The 20931-nt window shown below is 48.7% G+C and overlaps 1 protein-coding gene across 2 annotated transcripts in view; it reads right to left on the bottom strand.

The window, feature by feature from the left end:
• Nucleotides 1–8238, bottom strand: part of LOC140394983 (nuclear receptor subfamily 2 group F member 1-B-like) — a 38151-nt gene extending 29913 nt beyond the window's left edge. Inside the window, exon 1 of one of the 2 annotated variants that reach the window (XM_072482252.1) lies at nucleotides 7243–8238. In XM_072482252.1, coding sequence (XP_072338353.1) covers nucleotides 7243–7618 — 376 coding nt within the window. In that variant the 5' untranslated portion in view covers nucleotides 7619–8238. The remainder of the gene's footprint in view (nucleotides 1–7242) is intronic. The other variant, XM_072482251.1, reaches the window with a different exon arrangement.
• Nucleotides 8239–20931: the final 12693 nt, after the last annotated feature.

The raw sequence follows: 20931 nt of genomic DNA, 5'->3' as shown, positions 1-20931 counted from the left end.
CGGGAACAAACAAAGAACAAAGAAATGTACAGCACAGGAACAGGCCCTTCGACCCTCCAAGCCTGTGTCGACCATGCTGCCCGACTAAACTACAATCTTCTACACTTCCTGGGTCCATATCCCTCTATTCCCATCCTATTCATGTATTTGTCAAGATGTCCCTTAAATGTCACTATCGTCCCTGCTTCCACCACCTCCTCCGGTAGCGAGTTCCAGGTACCCACTACCCTCTGTGTAAAAAACTTGCCTCGTACATCTACTCTAAACCTTGCCCTCGCACCTTAAACCTATGCCCCCTAGTAATTGACCCCTCTACCCTGGGGAAAAGCCTCTGACTATCCACTTTGTCTACGCCCCTCATAATTTTGTACACTCTATCAGGTCGCCCCTCAACCTCCTTCGTTCCAGTGAGAACAAACCGAGTTTATTCAACCGCTCCTCATAGCTAATGCCCTCCATACCAGGCAACATTCTGGTAAATCTCTTCTGCACCTTCTCTAAAGCTTCCACATCCTTCTGGTAGTGTGGCGACCAGAAGTGAACACTATACTCCAAGTGTGGCCTAACTAAGGTTCTATACAGCTGCAACATGACTTGCCAATTCTTATACTCAATGCCCCGGCCAATGAAGGCAAGCATGCCGTATGCCTTCTTGACTACCTTCTCCACCTCTGTTGCCCCTTTCAGTGACCTGTGGACCTGTACACCTAGATCTCTCTGACTTTCAATACTCTTGAGGGTTCTACCATTCACTGTATATTCCCTACCTGCATTAGACCTTCCAAAATGCATTACCTCACATTTGTCCGGATTAAACTCCATCTGCCATCTCTCCGCCCAAGTCTCCAAACAATCCAAATCCTGCTTTATCCTCTGACAGTCCTCATCGCTATCCGCAATTCCACCAACCTTTGTGTCGTCTGCAAACTTACTAATCAGACCAGTTACATTTTCCTCCATATCATTTATATATACTACAAACAGCAAAGGTCCCAGCACTGATCCCTGCGGAACGGGGTTAGATACAGAGTAAAGCTCTCTCTATACTGTCCCCATCAAACACTCCCAGGACAGGTACAGGACAGGGTTAGATACAGAGTAAATCTCCCTCTACACTGTGCCCATCAAACACTCTCAGGACAGGTACAGCACGGGGTTAGATACAGAGTAAAGCTCCCTCTAAACTGTCCCCATCAAACATTCCCATGACACGTACAGCACAGGGTTAGATACAGAGTAAAGCTACCTCTATACTATCCCCATCAAACACTCCGAGGACAGGTACAGTACGGGATTAGATACAGAGTAAACCTCTCTCTTCACCGTCCCATCAAACACTCCCAGGACAGGTAAAGCACGGGGTAAGATACAGAATAAAGCTCCCTCTATACTGTCCCCATCAAACATTCCCATGAAACGTACAGCACAGGGTTAGATACAGAGTAAAGCTACCTCTATACTATCCCCATCAAACACTCCCAGGACAGGTACAGTACGGGGTTAGATAAAGAGTAAAGCTCCCTCTACACTGTCCCCATTAAATACTTCCAGGACAGGCACAGCACGAGGTTAGATACAGAGTATCTCCACTGTCCTCTTCACTGTCTTCAATCTAGGGCTTTACTCTGTGGGCAGCACGGTAGCACAGGTGGCTAGCACTGTGGCTTCACAGCGTCAGGATTCCAGGTTCGATTCCCCGCTGGGTCACTGTCTGTGCGGAGTCTGCAAGGGCAAGGTTTAGAGTAGATGTACGAGGCAAGTTTTTTACACAGAGGGTAGTGGGTACCTGGAACTCGCTACCGGAGGAGGTGTCGGAAGCAGGGACGATGGTGACATTTAAGGGACATCTTGACAATCTCTTCAATCTTCACTGTCCTCATCAAACCCTCCCAGAGCAGCAGCCACAGCATGGGGTTAGATACAGAGTAAAACTCCCCCTACACTGTCCCCATCAAACACTCCCAGGACAGGTACAGCATGGGGTTAGATACAGAGTAAAGCTCCCTCTACACTGTCCCCATCAAACATTCCCAGAACAGGTAAAGCACGTGGTTAGATGACATTCTGAGAGTACAAGATTCAGGCAATTACACATATAGAACATCTAGTACAGAAGGAGGCCATTCGGCCCATCGTGTCTGCACCGACCCACTTAAGTCCTCACTTCCACCCTATCCCCGTAACCCAATAATCCCTCCTAACCTTTTTTTTGGTCACTAAGGTCAATTTATCATGGCCAATCCACTCAACCTGCACTTCTTTGGACTGTGGGAGGAAACCGGAGCACCCGGAGGAAACCCACGCAGACAGGGGGAGAACGTGCAGACTCCGCACAGACAGTGACCCAGCGGGGAATCGAACCTGGAATCCTGACGCTGGGAAGCCACAGTGCTAGCCACCTGTGCTACCGTGCTGCCCACAGAGTAAAGCTCCCTCTACACTGTCCCCATCACACACTCCCAGGACAGGTAAAGCATTTCCCATTGCCATGTCTTCTCTCGTTCTCAGTGGGCACAGTCTCCCAGCCCACTTTGGTGGATTCATCCACTTGAGTTCTCTGCTTGAAGGCAGGCCCGCCTCACAGCACCACAACCTCTACCACAGACAGGGCGAGGAAGCAGGTCCCAACTTCATCACATGCTGTCGGCACCACTCTGATCCGCTGCATCCGCCCAGCCAACAAAGCCAATTGCACCCCACCCGCACCCCCAAGACGCTGTGGTAACTTAAACTTTACATGCATGTTGTAGCCTGGGACTGTGGATAGTGATGGTAGAGGCGCCAATTTTCTTTCCATCCCATGGTCAACCAGGAATCTCTCCCATTCCCACTACCAGGCCATTGGCGTGTTGAAAGGATTTATAAGCTGATACTCAACCTGTTTGGCCAAGTTATGAACACACCTCCCTTAGCCATCAAGTCCTGGAGTGGGCCTTGAACCCTGGGCCTCCAGGCTCAGAGACAGGGACCCCACCCCACTGCACCACAAGGCCTCCTGTTCTGACTGCCTTTGGGCTCATTATGCACCCAATAAATGGGTCGGACGTGGTTGAATTCTCCCTGGGCAGCTTCAAAGATCAAGGGCAGAGAAGGCGAACAAAATATCTTCTGACTGATTTGGCCAGGTGTCAATCACTCTCTATTTCTGTCCAAATAAAGTCGGTTTAAAACCCACATAAAACTCTAGCAGTGACGTGTGAGATATTGCAACAATCCTCTTAAGGTCAAAATAGCAGCCACATGTCCTATGTCTGGAATGGTGAGTTGGCATCAAGTTTCTATATCCTGCAGAGAGATGTGGGAGCTGAGTGAGAAATTCAGCAAGGAAGGCAAAAGAGAAAAATAAGAACAATTTAAATTTGTTAAAGCAAAAAGCGTGTTCGTCACAGAGAAGGGAACAAGGACAGCAAGAGAGCAAATAACTGAGAGAAAGGGATTGAATGAGAGGGAAGGGGTGATTGAAACGCAGGCGGAAGATAGAGAAAGAGAGAATAAGAAAGGAGGCAGTGATGTGGTGACCTCTGACACTTGGAGTAGTACCTCTTTAAAATATGCTAACTCCCGGGTGGAAGGCTGGCCTCTCTCTCCCCGTTCCTCAGTAAGTAAAGTACAACAGACTCTGACTATCCAGCCCTAAATCCCACACCTTAAGTAAGTTTGAACAGGACAGAAAGCCTGTGGCAGAGGCCACTGTGTGTGAATGTATCAACTCTGGAATTTTTCAGCTGCTAGTGTGCACTTTAGCAAGAAGCATGTAGCCGATAGATTTAGTGGTTGCATTCTGGCCAGGAGACTGGGCGGTGGAGGGGGGGGTGGGGGGGGGGGGGGGGGGGGGAGGCTACACTGAGGTCAATGGCACATTGACCCGGGTAAGAGCTGAGGTCCCAAGGGGGCACTGACAATCACTGTCTGCAGGCATGAAAACACCCAGTGTTATCACATGTTGGCTGTGTGTGTTTCTGTACCTATGTGTGCATGTAAGTGTGTCTGTCTGCCTGTGTCTGTGTGTGTTTATGTATGTGTGTGTGTATATGTGGGTGTATGTGTGTCTCTGTGTGTGTGGGTCAAGAGTGGGATCAGCAAAGGTTTGCATGCTTGGGAAAGGGATGATCAATCCTCTGTTTTTTTAAGCAGGAGGAACTTCAGAAGAGTCTTTTGCGGCTTCAAATTAGTGGAATGGTTTGAGGGAAAGAGAAAAGTTAATGGGACCTGGAAGAAAACAGCCTGGAAGATGCAACGACCATAACAGAAGCAGAGAGAATAGAAGAGAGAGAGGGAGGCAGATCGGAGATAGAAATGAGGATAAGGATAGCGAGCATGAAAGTAAAAGATAGAGGGAAGAATAAACATATCAGACTGGTAACAATCTTCCTCAAAGATTGATAGGAATCCAGACTATTTATTGAATAGAAAGTGGGAGAGACCAAGGAAAGAGAGCAAGAATGAGAGAAACAAGTGAAGAGAAACAGAGGGGTGAAAGAGATAAAGGAGAGTGAGAGAGAGAAGGGAAGAATAGAGTCAGAAAAAAAAGAGGCAGAATAAATAGTGGAGACATGGTTTGAAAACACCAGAGAATATTTATTATACAAGGGAAAGGAGAGGGAGAGCGAGCGAGGAAAGACATTAGACATTGAAAAGTTGGTATAGTGAGGATGAGGCATGACCAACAATATCGGCCAGGGTCACAGTGTAACTGCAACTGGTCGAGCTCGCTGAAGATATGGGCTACATGCAAGCTAAGCAAAGGCATTGGAATCGCTTAGTGGTAGCCCTGAGATTTTTACCCCACTCAATGAGCTGAATTAATCTACTGGAAGAAACTACTGATATTTATGTTAAGTAAAATTATTGGGCAATGGCTTCTCTTGTGTTAAAAGTCAAAATACACAACACATGATCTTCAAAACTAACATCTGTATAAAATGTGGGAATCTGGTTTGCAGTTTGCCCCTTGGAGCTGCTGCTGTTCATTTCCTTCCCCGACTGCCGATTCTTCTCAACAGACAATTTATTTAACTATGAGGGGCATCACAGTCAAGCAGGGTCTACACACACACATCGATTAGAAAGTCAGGACACATGAATAACAGACACCTCGATCGATATCGCTTGGTATACCCCAGCACCTGAAGTCAAAAATATCCCGTTACTCTGTAATAATTCTGCCTTATACAACTTGACCCAGTCTCTAGACATTATCAATTTTCAGTCCCTTTTTTAAATTAGATTCTTGTTTAGAAAGTAGACTTTCTTTACCTGGTTCATTCAGGGTTGGTGTCCAATCCATGTCTGGATGTCTGGATTATTGAGAGATTCTCTCTATGCTGCCCCAGTAATCTACCCTTAACATACCTTGCAAAGGAGCCCCGCCAATTTGCATGGCTCCAGTGGTGTGTCTGCCCTTTCCTGAGACATACCTCTTGTTGTCAAGATTTGTCAAGTCTCGTGGGTTCACACAAGCCTTCAAGATCATCGCGACCACTCGCTTGCTGTGTAACAAAAGCAAAATACCGCAAATCCCAGAAATCGGAAATAGAAACAGAAAATTCTGGAAATGCTCATCAGGTTGGGCAGCATCTGTCGAGATAGAAAGTGAGTTAACCTTTCAGTTCTGTGACCTTTTGTCAGAACCTTTCTGATGAAAGGTCAACGACTTAAAAAGTTAACTCAAGTTTCTCTCTCCACAGATGCTGCCTAGCCTGATGAGCATTTCAAGCATATTCTGTTTCATGCTTGTCCTGTGACCCTTGCCGTTACAATTCCATTTTAGCTCAACAAGTGGGCTTGTTGGAGACGTCCTGCCGTTGGCTGGGTGACTGTGTTGGCTATCACTGTATGATCCCTCATGGCATCAATTACATTTCAAATAATCTCTCCACCTACACTCCACTCTCCCTTCCTCTTATGTTCCAGACCCGCCATCACAGGGAGCTGCCCAGCACCCTCCACCATGGGGTCATCTCCCTACAACCAATCTGGAGAGAGAGAGTGAGTGACAGAGAGAGCAGACTCCTAATGGCTGATGAACCACAGGTGGCAGCACAGTCAGATCGCCCCCATTTCTGGCTTTTACCCAGTGCCCTTTCAGCACACACAGCTGGCACTGGATACCAATCTGGAGCACAAACCCCAGCTGATTACTGTCCCCACCCTCCCACTGCACACACAAACACACACCCAGACACACAAACACACACTGACATACAAACACACACACACTGACACATAAAAACACACACCCAAACACACACACACTGACACACAAACACACACCCAGACACACAAACACACACTGACATACAAACGCACACACCCAAACACACACACTGACACACAAACACACACCCAGACACACAAACACACACCCAGACACACAAACACACACTGACATACAAACGCACACACCCAAACACACACACACACTGACACATAAACACACACCCAGACACACAAACACACACCCAGACACACAAACACACACTGACATACAAACGCACACCCAAACACACACACTGACACACAAACACACACCCAGACACACAAACACACACCCAGACACACAAACACACACTGACATACAAACGCACACACCCAAACACACACACACACTGACACATAAACACACACCCAGACACACAAACACACACCCAGACACACAAACACACACTGACATACAAACGCACACACCCAAACACACACACACCCAGACACACAAACACACACCCAAACAGAAAAACATATACCCAATCACATAAACAAATGCACACACCCAAACACACACACTAACGTACAAACGCACACACACTGACACACATAAACACACACCCAAACACACAGACACATATACATTGACTCAAATATGCACACAATTACAGGCACATAGGCACACACATACACACACAACACACACACTCAAACACATGCACACAGACACAGAACACACTTACAGCCTTACGCACACACAGATGCATACAGTTACACATACAAAGTAGCAGGCACAAAACTTACATGCAGACCTACATTCTTACAGGTTTACACAAACACACAGATGCACACATTTAAACACGGACGTGCAAACACACAGTTACACAAACACACAGTCACACGGGCACACATACCACGAACATAGGCACAGGGATTACAGAAGAAAACGCGGACCCTTACATCTGAGATCCGTGAACTAACTGACACACTGCACAGATCTACACTTTTTTTAAGACAGAGAATTGAGCGGATATTTACCTTCTCGCTTCATGCCGACTTTGAAACATTTTCTGAGCCGGCAGTACTGGCATTGGTTCCTGTGGTGCTGGTCAATGTGACAGTCCCGGTTGGACCTGCAGGTGTAGGAGAGGTTCCTCCTGATGCTCCTCTTGAAGAAGCTCTTGCAGCCCTCGCAGGTGAACTGGCCGTAGTGTTTGCCGCTGGCCCGGTCCCCACAGACCACACAGTCCACCTGGAGCCCCCCCTGCCTGTCCTGCTCGCCCAGCTCGCACTCGCTGCCCCCGGTCTGCGAGGAGGAGGGAGCGGGGCTCTCCAGAGCATCCTCGCCGCCGTTGTGGGGGTACGGCTTGCTGTCCTCCCGGGGGTCTCCCCACTCACTGGCGGCCATGGCCATCCACCCCACCCCCCAAACCCACCTACCCCAACCCCAAACAAATCCCCCCCTCCTCTCCTCTCCTTCCAGCTACCCGGAAGGCAGGAGTTTGTGAGGGCTGCAATGTGAGGGGAGGTGAAGGGACAGAGTTGGGGAGGAAACACAGTGAGGCAGGTCAGAATCAAAAACAGCAAGGGCTGGAAAGAAACACAGCATCTGTGTGCAGAGGGTGGGGGGAGAGGGGTTAATGTTTCCAGTCCAACATTACACTTCTCCAAGAAGCCCAGAGTTTTTTTTTGGGGGGGGGGTAAGACAAGAGGTTTCACACTGTTTGGGGCAGTGCCCAGCACAGGGAGTCACAGCATCCTTTGGACATTTTCTTGGGGGGGCATTCCTTAAGGGCCAGTCAAGCCAGTGAGTGTCCCAGGCTGGAGAGAGGGAGGGAGAGAGAGAGAAGGAGGGAGGGTGAGAGAGAGAGGGAGGGAGGGTGAGAGAGAGAGGGAGAGAGGGAGGGAGGGAGAGAGAGAGAGAGAGGGAGAGAGGGAGGGAGGGAGAGAGAGAGAGAGAGAGGGAGGGAGAGAGAGAGAGGGAGGGAGAGGAAGGGAGGGAGAGAGGGAGAGAGGGACGGAGAGTGTGAGGGAGGGAGGGAAGGAGAGTGGGAGGGAGGGAGGGAAGGAGAGTGGGAGGGAGGGAGGGAAGGAGAGTGGGAGGGAGGGAGGGAAGGAGAGTGGGAGGGAGGGAGGGAAGGAGAGTGGGAGGGAGGGAGGGAAGGAGAGTGGGAGGGAGGGAGGGAAGGAGAGTGGGAGGGAGGGAGGGAAGGAGAGTGGGAGGGAGGGAGGGAAGGAGAGTGGGACGGAGGGAGAGTGGGAGGGAGGGAGGGAAGGAGAGTGGGACGGAGGGAGAGTGGGAGGGAGAGAGGGAGGGAGAGTGGGAGGGAAGGAGGGAGAGTGGGAGGGAGGGGGAGAGAGTGGAGCGAGGAAGGGGGAGAGAGGGGAGGCGGGAGAGAGCGGGGGGGGGGGGGGGGGGAGGGAGGGAGGATAAGAGAGAACCAAAGAGAAATAGACCCCGCAGACAAGAAGCTGCTGCGGTTCTCTCACTCACTCACTCGCTGCTCTCGTCCAGGGGCCAGAGAGCAAGTCATGTGGAAAGCAACAGCAATCACTTCACATCCATGTCAACCCCATTCCCTCCCTCCCTCCACACCCGAACAACAACAGCCCCCCCACCCACCCCCACAACACCCTCAGCAACACCTCATCCCAGGGAAAAAAAAAAGTAAAGTCGCTTTTGGAGAAACGAGGAGGAGGGGGGAGAACCACTACACACTCTGCTGCCAAACTCCCAAAGTTTGAAAAGCCTCTCTCTCGCTTCTTTTTCTTTTTGTTGCTGTTCCTTCTTCCTCCTCAAGCACTCCTCAGCGAGCGGGATTCACTAAACCGGGGCTGGCTGCGAGCGCTGGCCACAAGTTAGTCCTGTTGCTGGGAGGGAGAGAGAGGGGCTGGCGGATAATTGGGCTCCTGAGCTGGGGGGGGGGTGGGGGGTGGGACAGAGAGAGTGCCACAGACTGGCCTCAGGGGCTGGGCCTTGCCTGCCTGGGAAGGGAGGGGAGATTAAAATGGAGATGCCAGATCTAGGGGAGGTTACGAGGGCGATTCTTTTCCTGAATAAAACAGGAGATGAGAGTCAGTGACTGCGCGTGTGGAGGGCTTTGACAGTGCTACTGAAGCCGGACCGTTACCAGGGAGACGACTGCCTTATAAAGGAGCTTGGTGTCAGGGAGCCAAGAGTGTGTGTGTGTGTGTGGTGGGGGGGGGGGGGGTTATTGTCCACAACAGGGTTTATACTTGTGGTCTCGGAAGTGTTTTAGCAAAAAAAGGTGAAGGTGTGTAGGAGTTTGGGAGGTCTGTGTGTGTGAGGAGGGGTTAATTTGGACAGTGGGTGGTGGTTTGGGTTTGAGGGGGGGGGGGGGGTGGCCTCTGACTGCACAAACTTTACAACGTCAGTTCAATAGACTGCATAGCCTTGGCAACAGAGAGTTCAAATGAGACGAAAAATGTGAGTGGGTGAGCTTGCTGGCGACCACAAAAGAATGGGATAGGAATGGTGACCACACACACACACACACTGAGACACACACAGAGACATACACACACACACTGAGACACACACAGAGACAGATACACACACACAGAGATAGATATATACACACACTGAGACACACACACAGACAGATACACACACACACACACTGAGACACACACAGAGACAGATATACACACACACTGAGACACACACACAGATAGATATACACACACACTGAGACACACACAGAGACAGATATACACACACACTGAGACACACACAGAGATAGGTACACACACAGAGATAGATATACACACACACTGAGGCACACAGAGACAGGTACACACGCACACAGACAGATACACACACACACTGAGACACACACAGAGACAGATACACACACACTGAGACACACACAGATAGGTACACACACACACTGAGACACACACAGAGATAGATATACACACACACTGAGACACACACAGAGATAGATATACACACACACTGAGACACACACACAGACAGATATACACACACACTGAGACACACAGAGATAGGTACACACACTGAGACACACACAGAGATAGATATACACACACACTGAGACACACAGAGACAGGTACACACACACACAGACAGATACACACACACACTGAGACACACACACAGACAGATACACACACACTGAGACACACACAGAGACAGATACGCACACACACTGAGACACACACAGAGACAGATACACACACACACTGAGACACACACAGAGACAGGTACACACACTGAGACACACACAGAGACAGGTACACACACACACAGACACACACAGATACACACAGAGACAGATACACACACACACTGAGGCACACACAGAGACATACGCACACACTGAGACACAAGTACACACAGACAGATACACACACACTGAGACACACGCAGAGACATACACACACACTGAGACACACAGATACACACATACACTGAGCCACACACACAGACAGATATACACACACACTGAGACACACACACAGACAGATACACACACACACACTGGGACACACACAGAGACAGATACACACACACACTGAGCCACACACAGATGGACACAGACACACACTGAGACACAACAGGCACACACAGACAGATCACACACACACTGAGACACACACAGGCACACACAGAGACAGATACACACACAAACTGAGACACAACCACACACAGAGACAGATACACACACTGAGACACACACACACAGATAGATACACACACTGAGACACACACAGACAGATAGACACACACACTGAGACACATACAGGCACACAGAGATAGATACACATAGATTCAGAGACAGACAGATACATAGGGAGACACACAATCACAGGTACAGAGACACGCATATAGGGAGTCACACTATGAAATTCAGGAAGGGAGACACGCATACCAGGCACAGACACAGGCACATAGAGAGACACACACAGACACTGAAACACACAAAGGCACAGAGACACAGATGGACACACAGACAGACAGACTTGCACAGACACACACAAACAAACAGATAGACAGACACAAAGACCAACACAGAGACATGCTCACAGACTCACACAAGAGACACACCGAGGTATACACTCAGACAGGAAGACACTAAGACACACACAGACAGGCACAAACACACACATCACCAGCCCCTGAATATTCTCCTATTGACAATTGATCCATTTGGCCCACCTCATTCCCAGAAGCAGGTCAGCAGTGCCAACAGAGACAGGAAGCAAAAGCTGAATGCACAATTTGCAATTTCCCAGATCATTGTCAGCAAAAAACTTTGTGGCTTTGCTGAGGTGGTTCTGGAATTGCCTTGATAGTGTCATCCTGCAAAAAGGCAGTTTGGGGTGTGTGTGTGTGTGGGTGGGGGCAATATTGGAGAGGAATAGAGCATAGAGTTGGTTTGAGCTCAACTGTCACTGGAATGGTGTTCTGCTGCTGCTCACCTCTATTTAAAATCTGGTTCTGTTTCTAAACACTCAGGTTTTCATCCCACCTCTGGCTAGGTTGGGGGTGGGGGGGGGGATGGGCAAACAGGTTCCTCAGGCATTAGGTGGCCTCCAGAATCATGTCATCCAAACAGCGTGACCTACAGCAAGTCAACCACAGCAGGCTTCGCAGCCAATTAACCTCTTATCTTCAATTACCATAAACACGTTCACACACCCTCAAATATTCACACACACAACCTGACACATTCACACACGCCCTCAACCATTCACAGACACACATTCACACACACACCCTCAAACATTGACACACACTCCTTCACACGTTCACACACACACCCTCAAATATTCACACACACACCTTCACACACACACACCTTCACACACTCACACCTTCACACACTCACACCTTCACACACTCACACACACACTCTCACCCATTCACACACACACCCTCAAACATTCAGACACACCCTCACATATTCACACACACACCCTCAAACATTCACACACACACCTTCACACTCACACACACCTTCACACACTCACACATACCCTCACACATTCACAGACACACCCTCACACATTCACAGACACACCCTCACACACACACCCTCAAACATTCACACACACACCTTCACACACTCACAAACACGCCTTCACACATTCACACATACCCTCACGCATTCACACATAACACATCCTCACACGTTCACACACCCTCACACATTTACACATACACTCACACATTCATACTCACACGCACCCTCACACTTTTACAAATACAACGCACACCTTCACACATTCATAATCACAAACACAACCTCACACATTCACACACACCCTCACACACACACCCTCAAACATTCACACACACACCTTCACACACTCACAAACACGCCTTCACACATTCACACATACCCTCACACATTCACACACACACACACCTCACACATTCACACACACCCTCACACATTCACACACACACCTTCACACACACACACCTTCACACACTCACACCTTCACACACTCACACCTTCACACACTCACACACACACTCTCACCCATTCACACACACACCCTCAAACATTCAGACACACCCTCACATATTCACACACACACCCTCAAACATTCACACACACACCTTCACACTCACACACACCTTCACACACTCACACATACCCTCACACATTCACAGACACACCCTCACACATTCACAGACACACCCTCACACACACACCCTCAAACATTCACACACACATCTTCACACACTCACAAACACGCCTTCACACATTCACACATACCCTCACGCATTCACACATAACACATCCTCACACGTTCACACACCCTCACACATTTACACATACACTCACACATTCATACTCACACGCACCCTCACACTTTTACAAATACAACGCACACCTTCACACATTCATAATCACAAACACAACCTCACACATTCACACACACCCTCACACACACACCCTCAAACATTCACACACACACCTTCACACACTCACAAACACGCCTTCACACATTCACACATACCCTCACACATTCACACACACACACACCTCACACATTCACACACACCCTCACACATTCACACACACACATTCACACACACCCTCAAACATTAACACACATACCCTCACACATTCACACATACCCTCACACATTCACACACACACACATTCACACACACACACATTCACACACCCTCGCACGTTCACCAACACAACAAACACCCTCACACATCCATAAACACAAACACACACTCACACATTAATCACACACTCAAACTCACTCACATACTCACATTCAAACACACACACAATGGGCGGGATTCTCCGTTTTGCCGCGGCCCGGGGGTTTCCCAACGGCGTGGGGCTGCCCCACAATGGGAAACCCCATTGACCGGCCTGCATAACGGAGAATCCCGCTGGCGGGTCGAGGCAAAAATGTGGCGCGGCAGGGGAATCCAGCCCAATATGTCTCTCCCTCTCACACACTCTCCCTAACATACACTCTCTCTCACTTATTCTCCGATACTCATACTCTCTCCCTTCACACACCCTTACACATTCACACACTTAACACAATCTCACACTCCCTCTTTTTCACATTATCTCTCAAACACAGTCCTCTTCTCACATTTCCGCGCACACACTCTCACCCACACATTCCACACACACACACACACTCTCTCAGTCTCTCTCAAACACAAGCAAACAATCATGTTCACAAATGCACCAACCTATTAAAAGGAATTGGCACACTCTCCAAGTGCCTCCTACCCTAGGGATGCATGTAGTTGTACAACACTTCCTCAGAGGCTTTACTGACCAGGCCGTCTCTGGTTGGTTAACAATACAGTTCTCAATAATTTAAAAATCTGAATATTAAAGTTTTGTCTTAGTGGGAGCATTCTCACATCTGACTCAGAAGGTAATGGGCGGCACGGTAGCACAGTGGGTAGCACTGTTTCTTCACAGCGCCAGGGTTCCCGGATTGGGTCACTGTCCATGCGGAGTCTGCACGTTCTCCCCGTGTCTGCGCGGGTTTCCTCCGGGTGCTCCGCTTTCCTCCCACAATTCTCAAAAGATGTGCTTGTTCAGTGAATTGGACATTCTGAATTCTCCCTCTGTGTACCCGAACAGGCGCCGGAGTGTGGCGACTGGGGGATTTTCACTGTAACTTCATTGCAGTGTTAATGTAAGCCTACTTGTGACAATATGAAAGATTATTATTATGTGTTCAAAGACCCACTCCACAGGCCACAGCATGGCTGATACCCGTCTGCACGACTGAGGGAGTGTTGCGTTACTGCAAGTGCTGCAGGGGAGGCTTTCTGCCCTCTCAGGTGGATGTAAAAGATCGCATGACACCTATTTTGAAGAGGATAAGAAGCTTAGGAACAGAAGGATGCCATTCAGTCCTTCCAGCTTGTCCCATCATTCGACTAGATCATGGTTGATCTGTTTCTCAACGACATTTGCTTGGCTTGGTTCTGTAACCCTTACTATCCTAACCTAACAATCTCAGTTCCAAAGGAGCGTTGACCCCGATATCCTGGCTAATATTCATTCCTCAATAAACATCTGCTCATTCTCACATTGCTGTTGGTGGGAGCTTGCTCTGCGCAAATTGGCTGCCATGTTCCCTACATTACAGCAGTGACCTTACTTCAACAGTACTTGTTTGGCTGTAAATAGAGACCTGGGACATCCTGAGGTTGTGAAAGATGCTGCAGAAATGCAGATTCCTATTAATGTTCACAATGTATTACAGGGAAATGATAACTTTAAAAAAAAAATTCTATTCAAATTTTTACATATTTTCAACAAAACCCCCCCTTACAGAAAAAAGAAAAACAAAGAACACATAAATAAACATCTTACAACTACATCACGAATTCCCCCAATATACAAACCCCCCCATTAAGCAATAATAACCACAATAGTAAACACAAAGTACACCCCCTCCCCCCCCCCCCAATCCGGGTTGCTGCTGCTGCTGACCACCTCCTAACGCCCCGCTAGAAAGTCTGGGAACGGTTGCCACCGCCTGAAGAACCCTTGCACAGACCCTCTCAAGGCAAATTTTACCCTCTCCAATTTAATGAACCCGCCATGTCGCTGATCCAGGCTTCCACGCTTGGGGGCCTCGCATCTTTCCACTGTAACAGAATCCTCCGCCAGGCTACCAGGGACGCAAAGGCCAGAATACCGGCCTCTTTCGCCTCCTGCACTCCCGGCTCGTCCGATACCCCAAATAGTGCAAGCCTCCAACTCGGCTTAACCCGGGTGTTCACCACCTTAGACACCGTCCTCGCAACGCCCCTTCAGAACCCATCCAGCGCCGGGCACGCCCAGAACATAGGGGCGTGATTTGCTGGGCTCCCCCGAGCACCTGGAAATTATAACTCTTCATGGTACCAGGACAGGTATGTTGCAGAGTGTAAACATGTAAATCCCTCAACTCAAAATTGAAAAGTTAGAATGAAGTTTGGAAAACAGTTCTTTGAGTGTAGACTTACATCATAATTGGTCATATCTGAGACTGCCTCTTGAACAGTAACTGCTGGAAACACATAGGCACCTGCAGTGCTTCAGGGGGAAGGTGAGACCCAGTCAATGTTCCATTCATGGCGGTGAGATCTCGGCTGCTGGCTGAATGGTGAGTGGCTGTGAGTAGATTTATCTATTGAGAGATGGTGTTCAAGGCTGAGGTAGGCAGATGTTTAATCAGTAAGGGAATCAGGATTATGGGGAATAAGGCGGTAAAGTGGAGTTGAGGATTATCAGATCAGTCATATTTTCCTTGAATGGCAGAGCAGACCCGATGGGCCAAATGGTCTACTTCTGCTCCCATGTCTTAAGGTCTTATGGTTATCGGGGGTAGACAGGGTGCAAATTTGAGATTACCATCGGATCAGCCATGGTCTTATTAAATGGCAGCGCAGGCTCGAGGAGGCGAAGGCCTTACTTGTATGTTTCCATCGGAGCTGTGACACGGATTCAGGACATGCTGTCCAAGTGATTAATGCTCATTTCCAGGGCATTCCTGACCAACCCAGGGAATGGTTGAAAACCCTTGCGCCTCCTACGCTGATGGCCGTAACGCTCATTTTGCACACACGCAAACCCCACAGAACAGGCAATGCAGATGAATGCCTGGTCACACTGGTTGACGGAGGAGCAGCCGGGATGATTGGGGAAACTTCCTACCCCTCAGAAAGCTGCTTTAAACGAGGATTTTAACTCTCCGGTGAGGATTGAATTGGTCGTCTAGGAAACAAGTTAAGGCCAGTGGAAAGTTAGAGGGAGTGAGTCTGATTGGGTGGCTCTTCAAAAGAGTTGGCCTCGGCATGATGGGACGATGGGCCGAATGGCCTCTTTCTCTGCTGCATCATTCTAAGATTCTCCGATCTGCATCCCAAATTCCATTGATGTTGAGTTTTTTGCAAGCAGGAGCCTGGTTGATATGCACTAATTGGGGGTCCCGAGATGCAGGTAGGACGCCACTGGCGGTGGCCTACAGGATCACAGAATTGTTTTGGCATAGAAGAAGACCATTTGACTATTATGTCTCCGAATGAGCAACGTGACTTCGAGCCATTCGCTTGCCTTTTTCCATACCCCTGCATATTGTTTCTGTAAACAAGCTTCTCATGGAAACTTCCCAGGTGGATGAGTAAAACCATTGAAGAACAACATCTTGCATTTACATAGCGACTTTAGTGTACTAGAATGTTCTAAGGTGCTCCACAGAATTCCTTCTCAAACGCAATTTGACCCTGAGCCAATAAGGAGATAGTTGGTCAAGCGACCTAAACCCTGGTCCAAGTGGTCGGTTTTAAGTAAGATCTTAGTTAAGGTCTATGGGCGGCAGGGTGGCACAGTGGTTAGTGCTGCTGCCTCAGAGCAGCAGGGACCCGGGTTTGATTCTGGCCTCGGGTGACTGTCTGTGTGGCGTTCGCACTTTCTCCCCGTGTCTGCGTGGGTTTCCTCCGGGTGCTCCGATTTCCTCCCACAGTCCAAAGATGTGCAGGTTAGGTGGATTGGCCATGCTAAAATTGCCCCTTAGTGTCCAAAGGTTAGGTGGGGTTACAGGGTTACAGGCGGGCAAGTGAGCCTAGGTAGGGTGTTCTTTCAGAGAGTTGTGCAGGTGCTATGGGCCTGCACTGAAAGTATTCTACGATGAGGGCGAGGCCGAGGAATTTAGGGAGGGAATTCCATAGCTTAGGGCCCTAGGCACGGCCAAAATTGGAGATTGGCAGGAGATCGGAATGGAAGGGCACAGAGATATTGGAGGTCTTCAGGGCTGGAAATGGTGACAGAGGAGAAAGATCATAAAGGGATTTTAAAATAAAGACAACAGTTATCAAACTGCAGCGTTGCCAGACCAGGAACCAATGTCATAGAGTCGCAGAGTCATGCAACACAGAAAAGGCCCTTCGCCCACCAAGTCTGCACTGGTCAAAAACAATCACCTAACTATTCTAATCCCATTTTCCAGCACTTGGCCCATAGCCTTGTGTGCCTTGGGATTGTAGGTGCACATCTAAATACTTCTTAAATGTTATGAGGGTCTCTGCCTCCACCGCCCTTTAATGATGTGGAGATGTTGGTGTTGGAGTGGGGTGGGCATAGTAAGAAGTCTTACAACACCAGGTTAAAGTCCAGCAGGTTTGTTTGGAATCACTAGCTTTCGGAGCACACTCACTTGATGAAGAAGCTAGGCTCCAAAAGCTAGAGGTTCCAAACAAACCTTTTGGACTTTAACCTGGAGTTGTAAGACTTCTTACTGTGACCACCCTTTTAGGCAGCAAGTTCCAGACTCCCACCACCCTCTGGATAAAAACGATTTTCCTCACATCCCCTCTAAACCTCCGGCCCCTTGCCATAAATCTATGTAGCAAAACACAGAGAGTGATAAAGTGAATGGGAGTTAGGACATCGGGATAGCAGAGTTCACAGAGAGTGGAAGGTGACCAACAGCAATTGGGGTGAAGCATTGGGGGAAGGAGACAGAGTTATCTGCTTGTTTGGGGGGGGGGGGGGGTGGGGGAGAGGCTGCACCCCGGTGAATCAAGATGAGATAATGGATGAGAAGAAATTATTTGGCTGTCGAAGGAACTAGGAGCTTTTCCAAAGCTGGGAGCTTCGCTGATCAAAGTGTGACAGGCACCTACCTCGTTGTGCTGGTGAAGCAAGCAGCACACCCACCTCCCGAGGGGTAGGCACGGGACACAATCCGGTCTATTTAATCCTCCGCAACGTGGGGCACTAAAAGATAATGAATCGGGACAAAGAGAGGTCACCTCAGATCACTGGGAGTCTCAGCAACCAAGACAGGGAAGGAGAGAGAGAGAAGAATAGAAAAGATGTTTTATTAATCAAGTCGACTTTTTGGTTTGTTTGTTAGCCAGAGCAGAGAAAGTAATAATAATCTTCATTATTGTCACAAGTAGGCTTACATTAACACTGCAATGAAGTTACTGGGAAACGTCCTGGGTTTGAGGAGCGGTGGGGGTGAGGGGCATGGTCCGTACTTGGTCACGCTGGGGTAACAGCCAGGGGGGAATCTATCGAGGGGCACTTTCCACCTCTTTGAGAAACACCAGGAAGATATTATGAAGGGGGATTTTGAACTCCTTCCCCGGGCAGAATGGGAATTAAAATCAGACAGACCCTGAGCATCTGGGATCACTTTAGAAAAGAGAGAGATTTGTGCCTTGCTTCAAGGAGCCCCCTTTTTTTTACGAGGGTTTCTCGAGGTCGGATGGGCTTTTAGTGCGGTGATACTCGCTCATTAGAACTTCTTTGATGACAAGAGGTCCTCGTCTCTTTTAATGTTACAGGCCTTTAGAAATGCAGCCTTTATAGAGAGAGCCAAAACTATTAGGACCCCTTTTTAAAAGATTAACTGACTCCATCAGAGTCCTCTTTGTAGAGAGGAACCCTCTTAAAGAGGAAGACTCACTGACTGCACTCCTTGCATAGAGTTGGTCTCACCTTAATAATAATAATCGCTTATTGCCACAAGTAGGCTTCAATGAAGTTATTGTGGAAAGCCCCTAGTCGCCACATTCCGGCACCTGTTCGGGGAGGCTGGTACGGGAATTGAACAAGCGCTGGTGGCATTGTTCTGCATTACATGCCAGCTGTTTAGCCCACTGTGCTAAACCAGCCCCTGAGGATCCCTTTATAAGAGGAATTTCCCCTATCCTCATCAGGTCCATCTGCCTTTCCAGCCAAACTCGACATCTGCTCAGAATTCTATCATTTGAAGAAGGGAATTTGAAAACCAGAAAGTCTTTTGTAATTTTAAAAAAAATCACTGCGATTGCCAGGAACCGAGGGTGGACTGTCCCTTTAAATGTCATTGGTCAAGCTCCCCGAGACACCGAAAGCTGAAGAATCTGTGTTGCGCTCTCGCCGTTACTTCTGTGGGCTGATACTGAGCAAGGGGTGGTGGGTGAGAGGGGATGGCTGGGCTCACTGATCGTTGCTGGGGCAGTGATGGGGGTGCTCAGAAAGGAAAGGGCAGGGGGGGTGGAGGGGATGATAATCAGCTTCGATCCAGCTCCTAACACCGATCCAGTGGCTGCCACTGAGAGGAGAGGATCGGATCGGCTTCAATGGTGATGCTGCCCCCAGTCAAATAGCCCAGGGCCCACACAGTCCACGCCCACGGGACCATTATCCTCGAATACCGTCAGGAAGCTGCACTGCCCCAGCAAGTGATTGGTGGACTACCCTGGCTTTTATTTTAGAAAAAAAAGACAAATGGTGCACGCAAAGGGTTAAAGGCTTCAGGCTGCTTAATCCAATAATTATAACATCAGTGTCAAACGGTGCTTTGGTCTTGACACGTTGCAAGTTTACTGGGTTGAGGGGGATGGTGGACAGGGCGACCTTTCATCTTCAACCTCTGGCATTTGTGACCCTTGAGCTGTGTAGTGTATGATCCCTCATGGCACTGGGGTAACATCTGACCTTGTTTAGTCTGCTAGCTGAGTCAGGAACGTGAGAACGGACAAAGGGGAAAGAGATTGGGACCCAGACAGTTATTAAACTGACAAAAGGGCCTCAGTGGCAGCACCTGTTGTGCAGCTCACCCCGCGTCCCTGTATCGTTGGATCAAACGTCAATCTTATTCAAGACGCCTAACATCTGGATGTGACTAATCCAGACCACACATAATATAGCATTCTGCCTTCTCAACTGACCCTTGGTAATTCTTTGCAATGTTAGTGCACTTGTAGAGGGAAAGATTTCATCTTCCTGAGGATTGTGAGACAAAGGGGAATTTTCGGTGATTCTGCAGTCGGTACAATTAGATTCCAGTCTGTAACTCACTCCCGGGTATCTGTTATTCTGTATATAAACCCCTGAACCCCTCGATTAGATTCCAGTCTGTAACGCACTTCCGGGTATCTGTTATTCTGTATATAAACCCCTGAACCCCTCGATTAGATTCCAGTCTGTAACTCACTCCCGGGTATCTGTTATTCTATATATCAACCTCCCTGAACCCCTCAAATAGATTCCAGTCTGTAACTCACTCCCGGGTATCTGTTATTCTGTATATAAACCACCCCGAACCCCTCGATTAGATTCCAGTCTGTAACTCACTCCCGGGTATCTGTTAATCTGTATATAAACCACCCCGAACCCCTCGATTAGATTCCAGTCTGTAACTCACTCCCGGATATCTGTTATTCTGTATATAAACCCCTGAACCCCTCGA

Source organism: Scyliorhinus torazame, chromosome 18 (assembly GCF_047496885.1).
Source record: "Scyliorhinus torazame isolate Kashiwa2021f chromosome 18, sScyTor2.1, whole genome shotgun sequence".
Lineage (NCBI taxonomy): Eukaryota > Metazoa > Chordata > Chondrichthyes > Carcharhiniformes > Scyliorhinidae > Scyliorhinus > Scyliorhinus torazame.
This window is presented reverse-complemented; position numbering and strand designations above follow the sequence as displayed.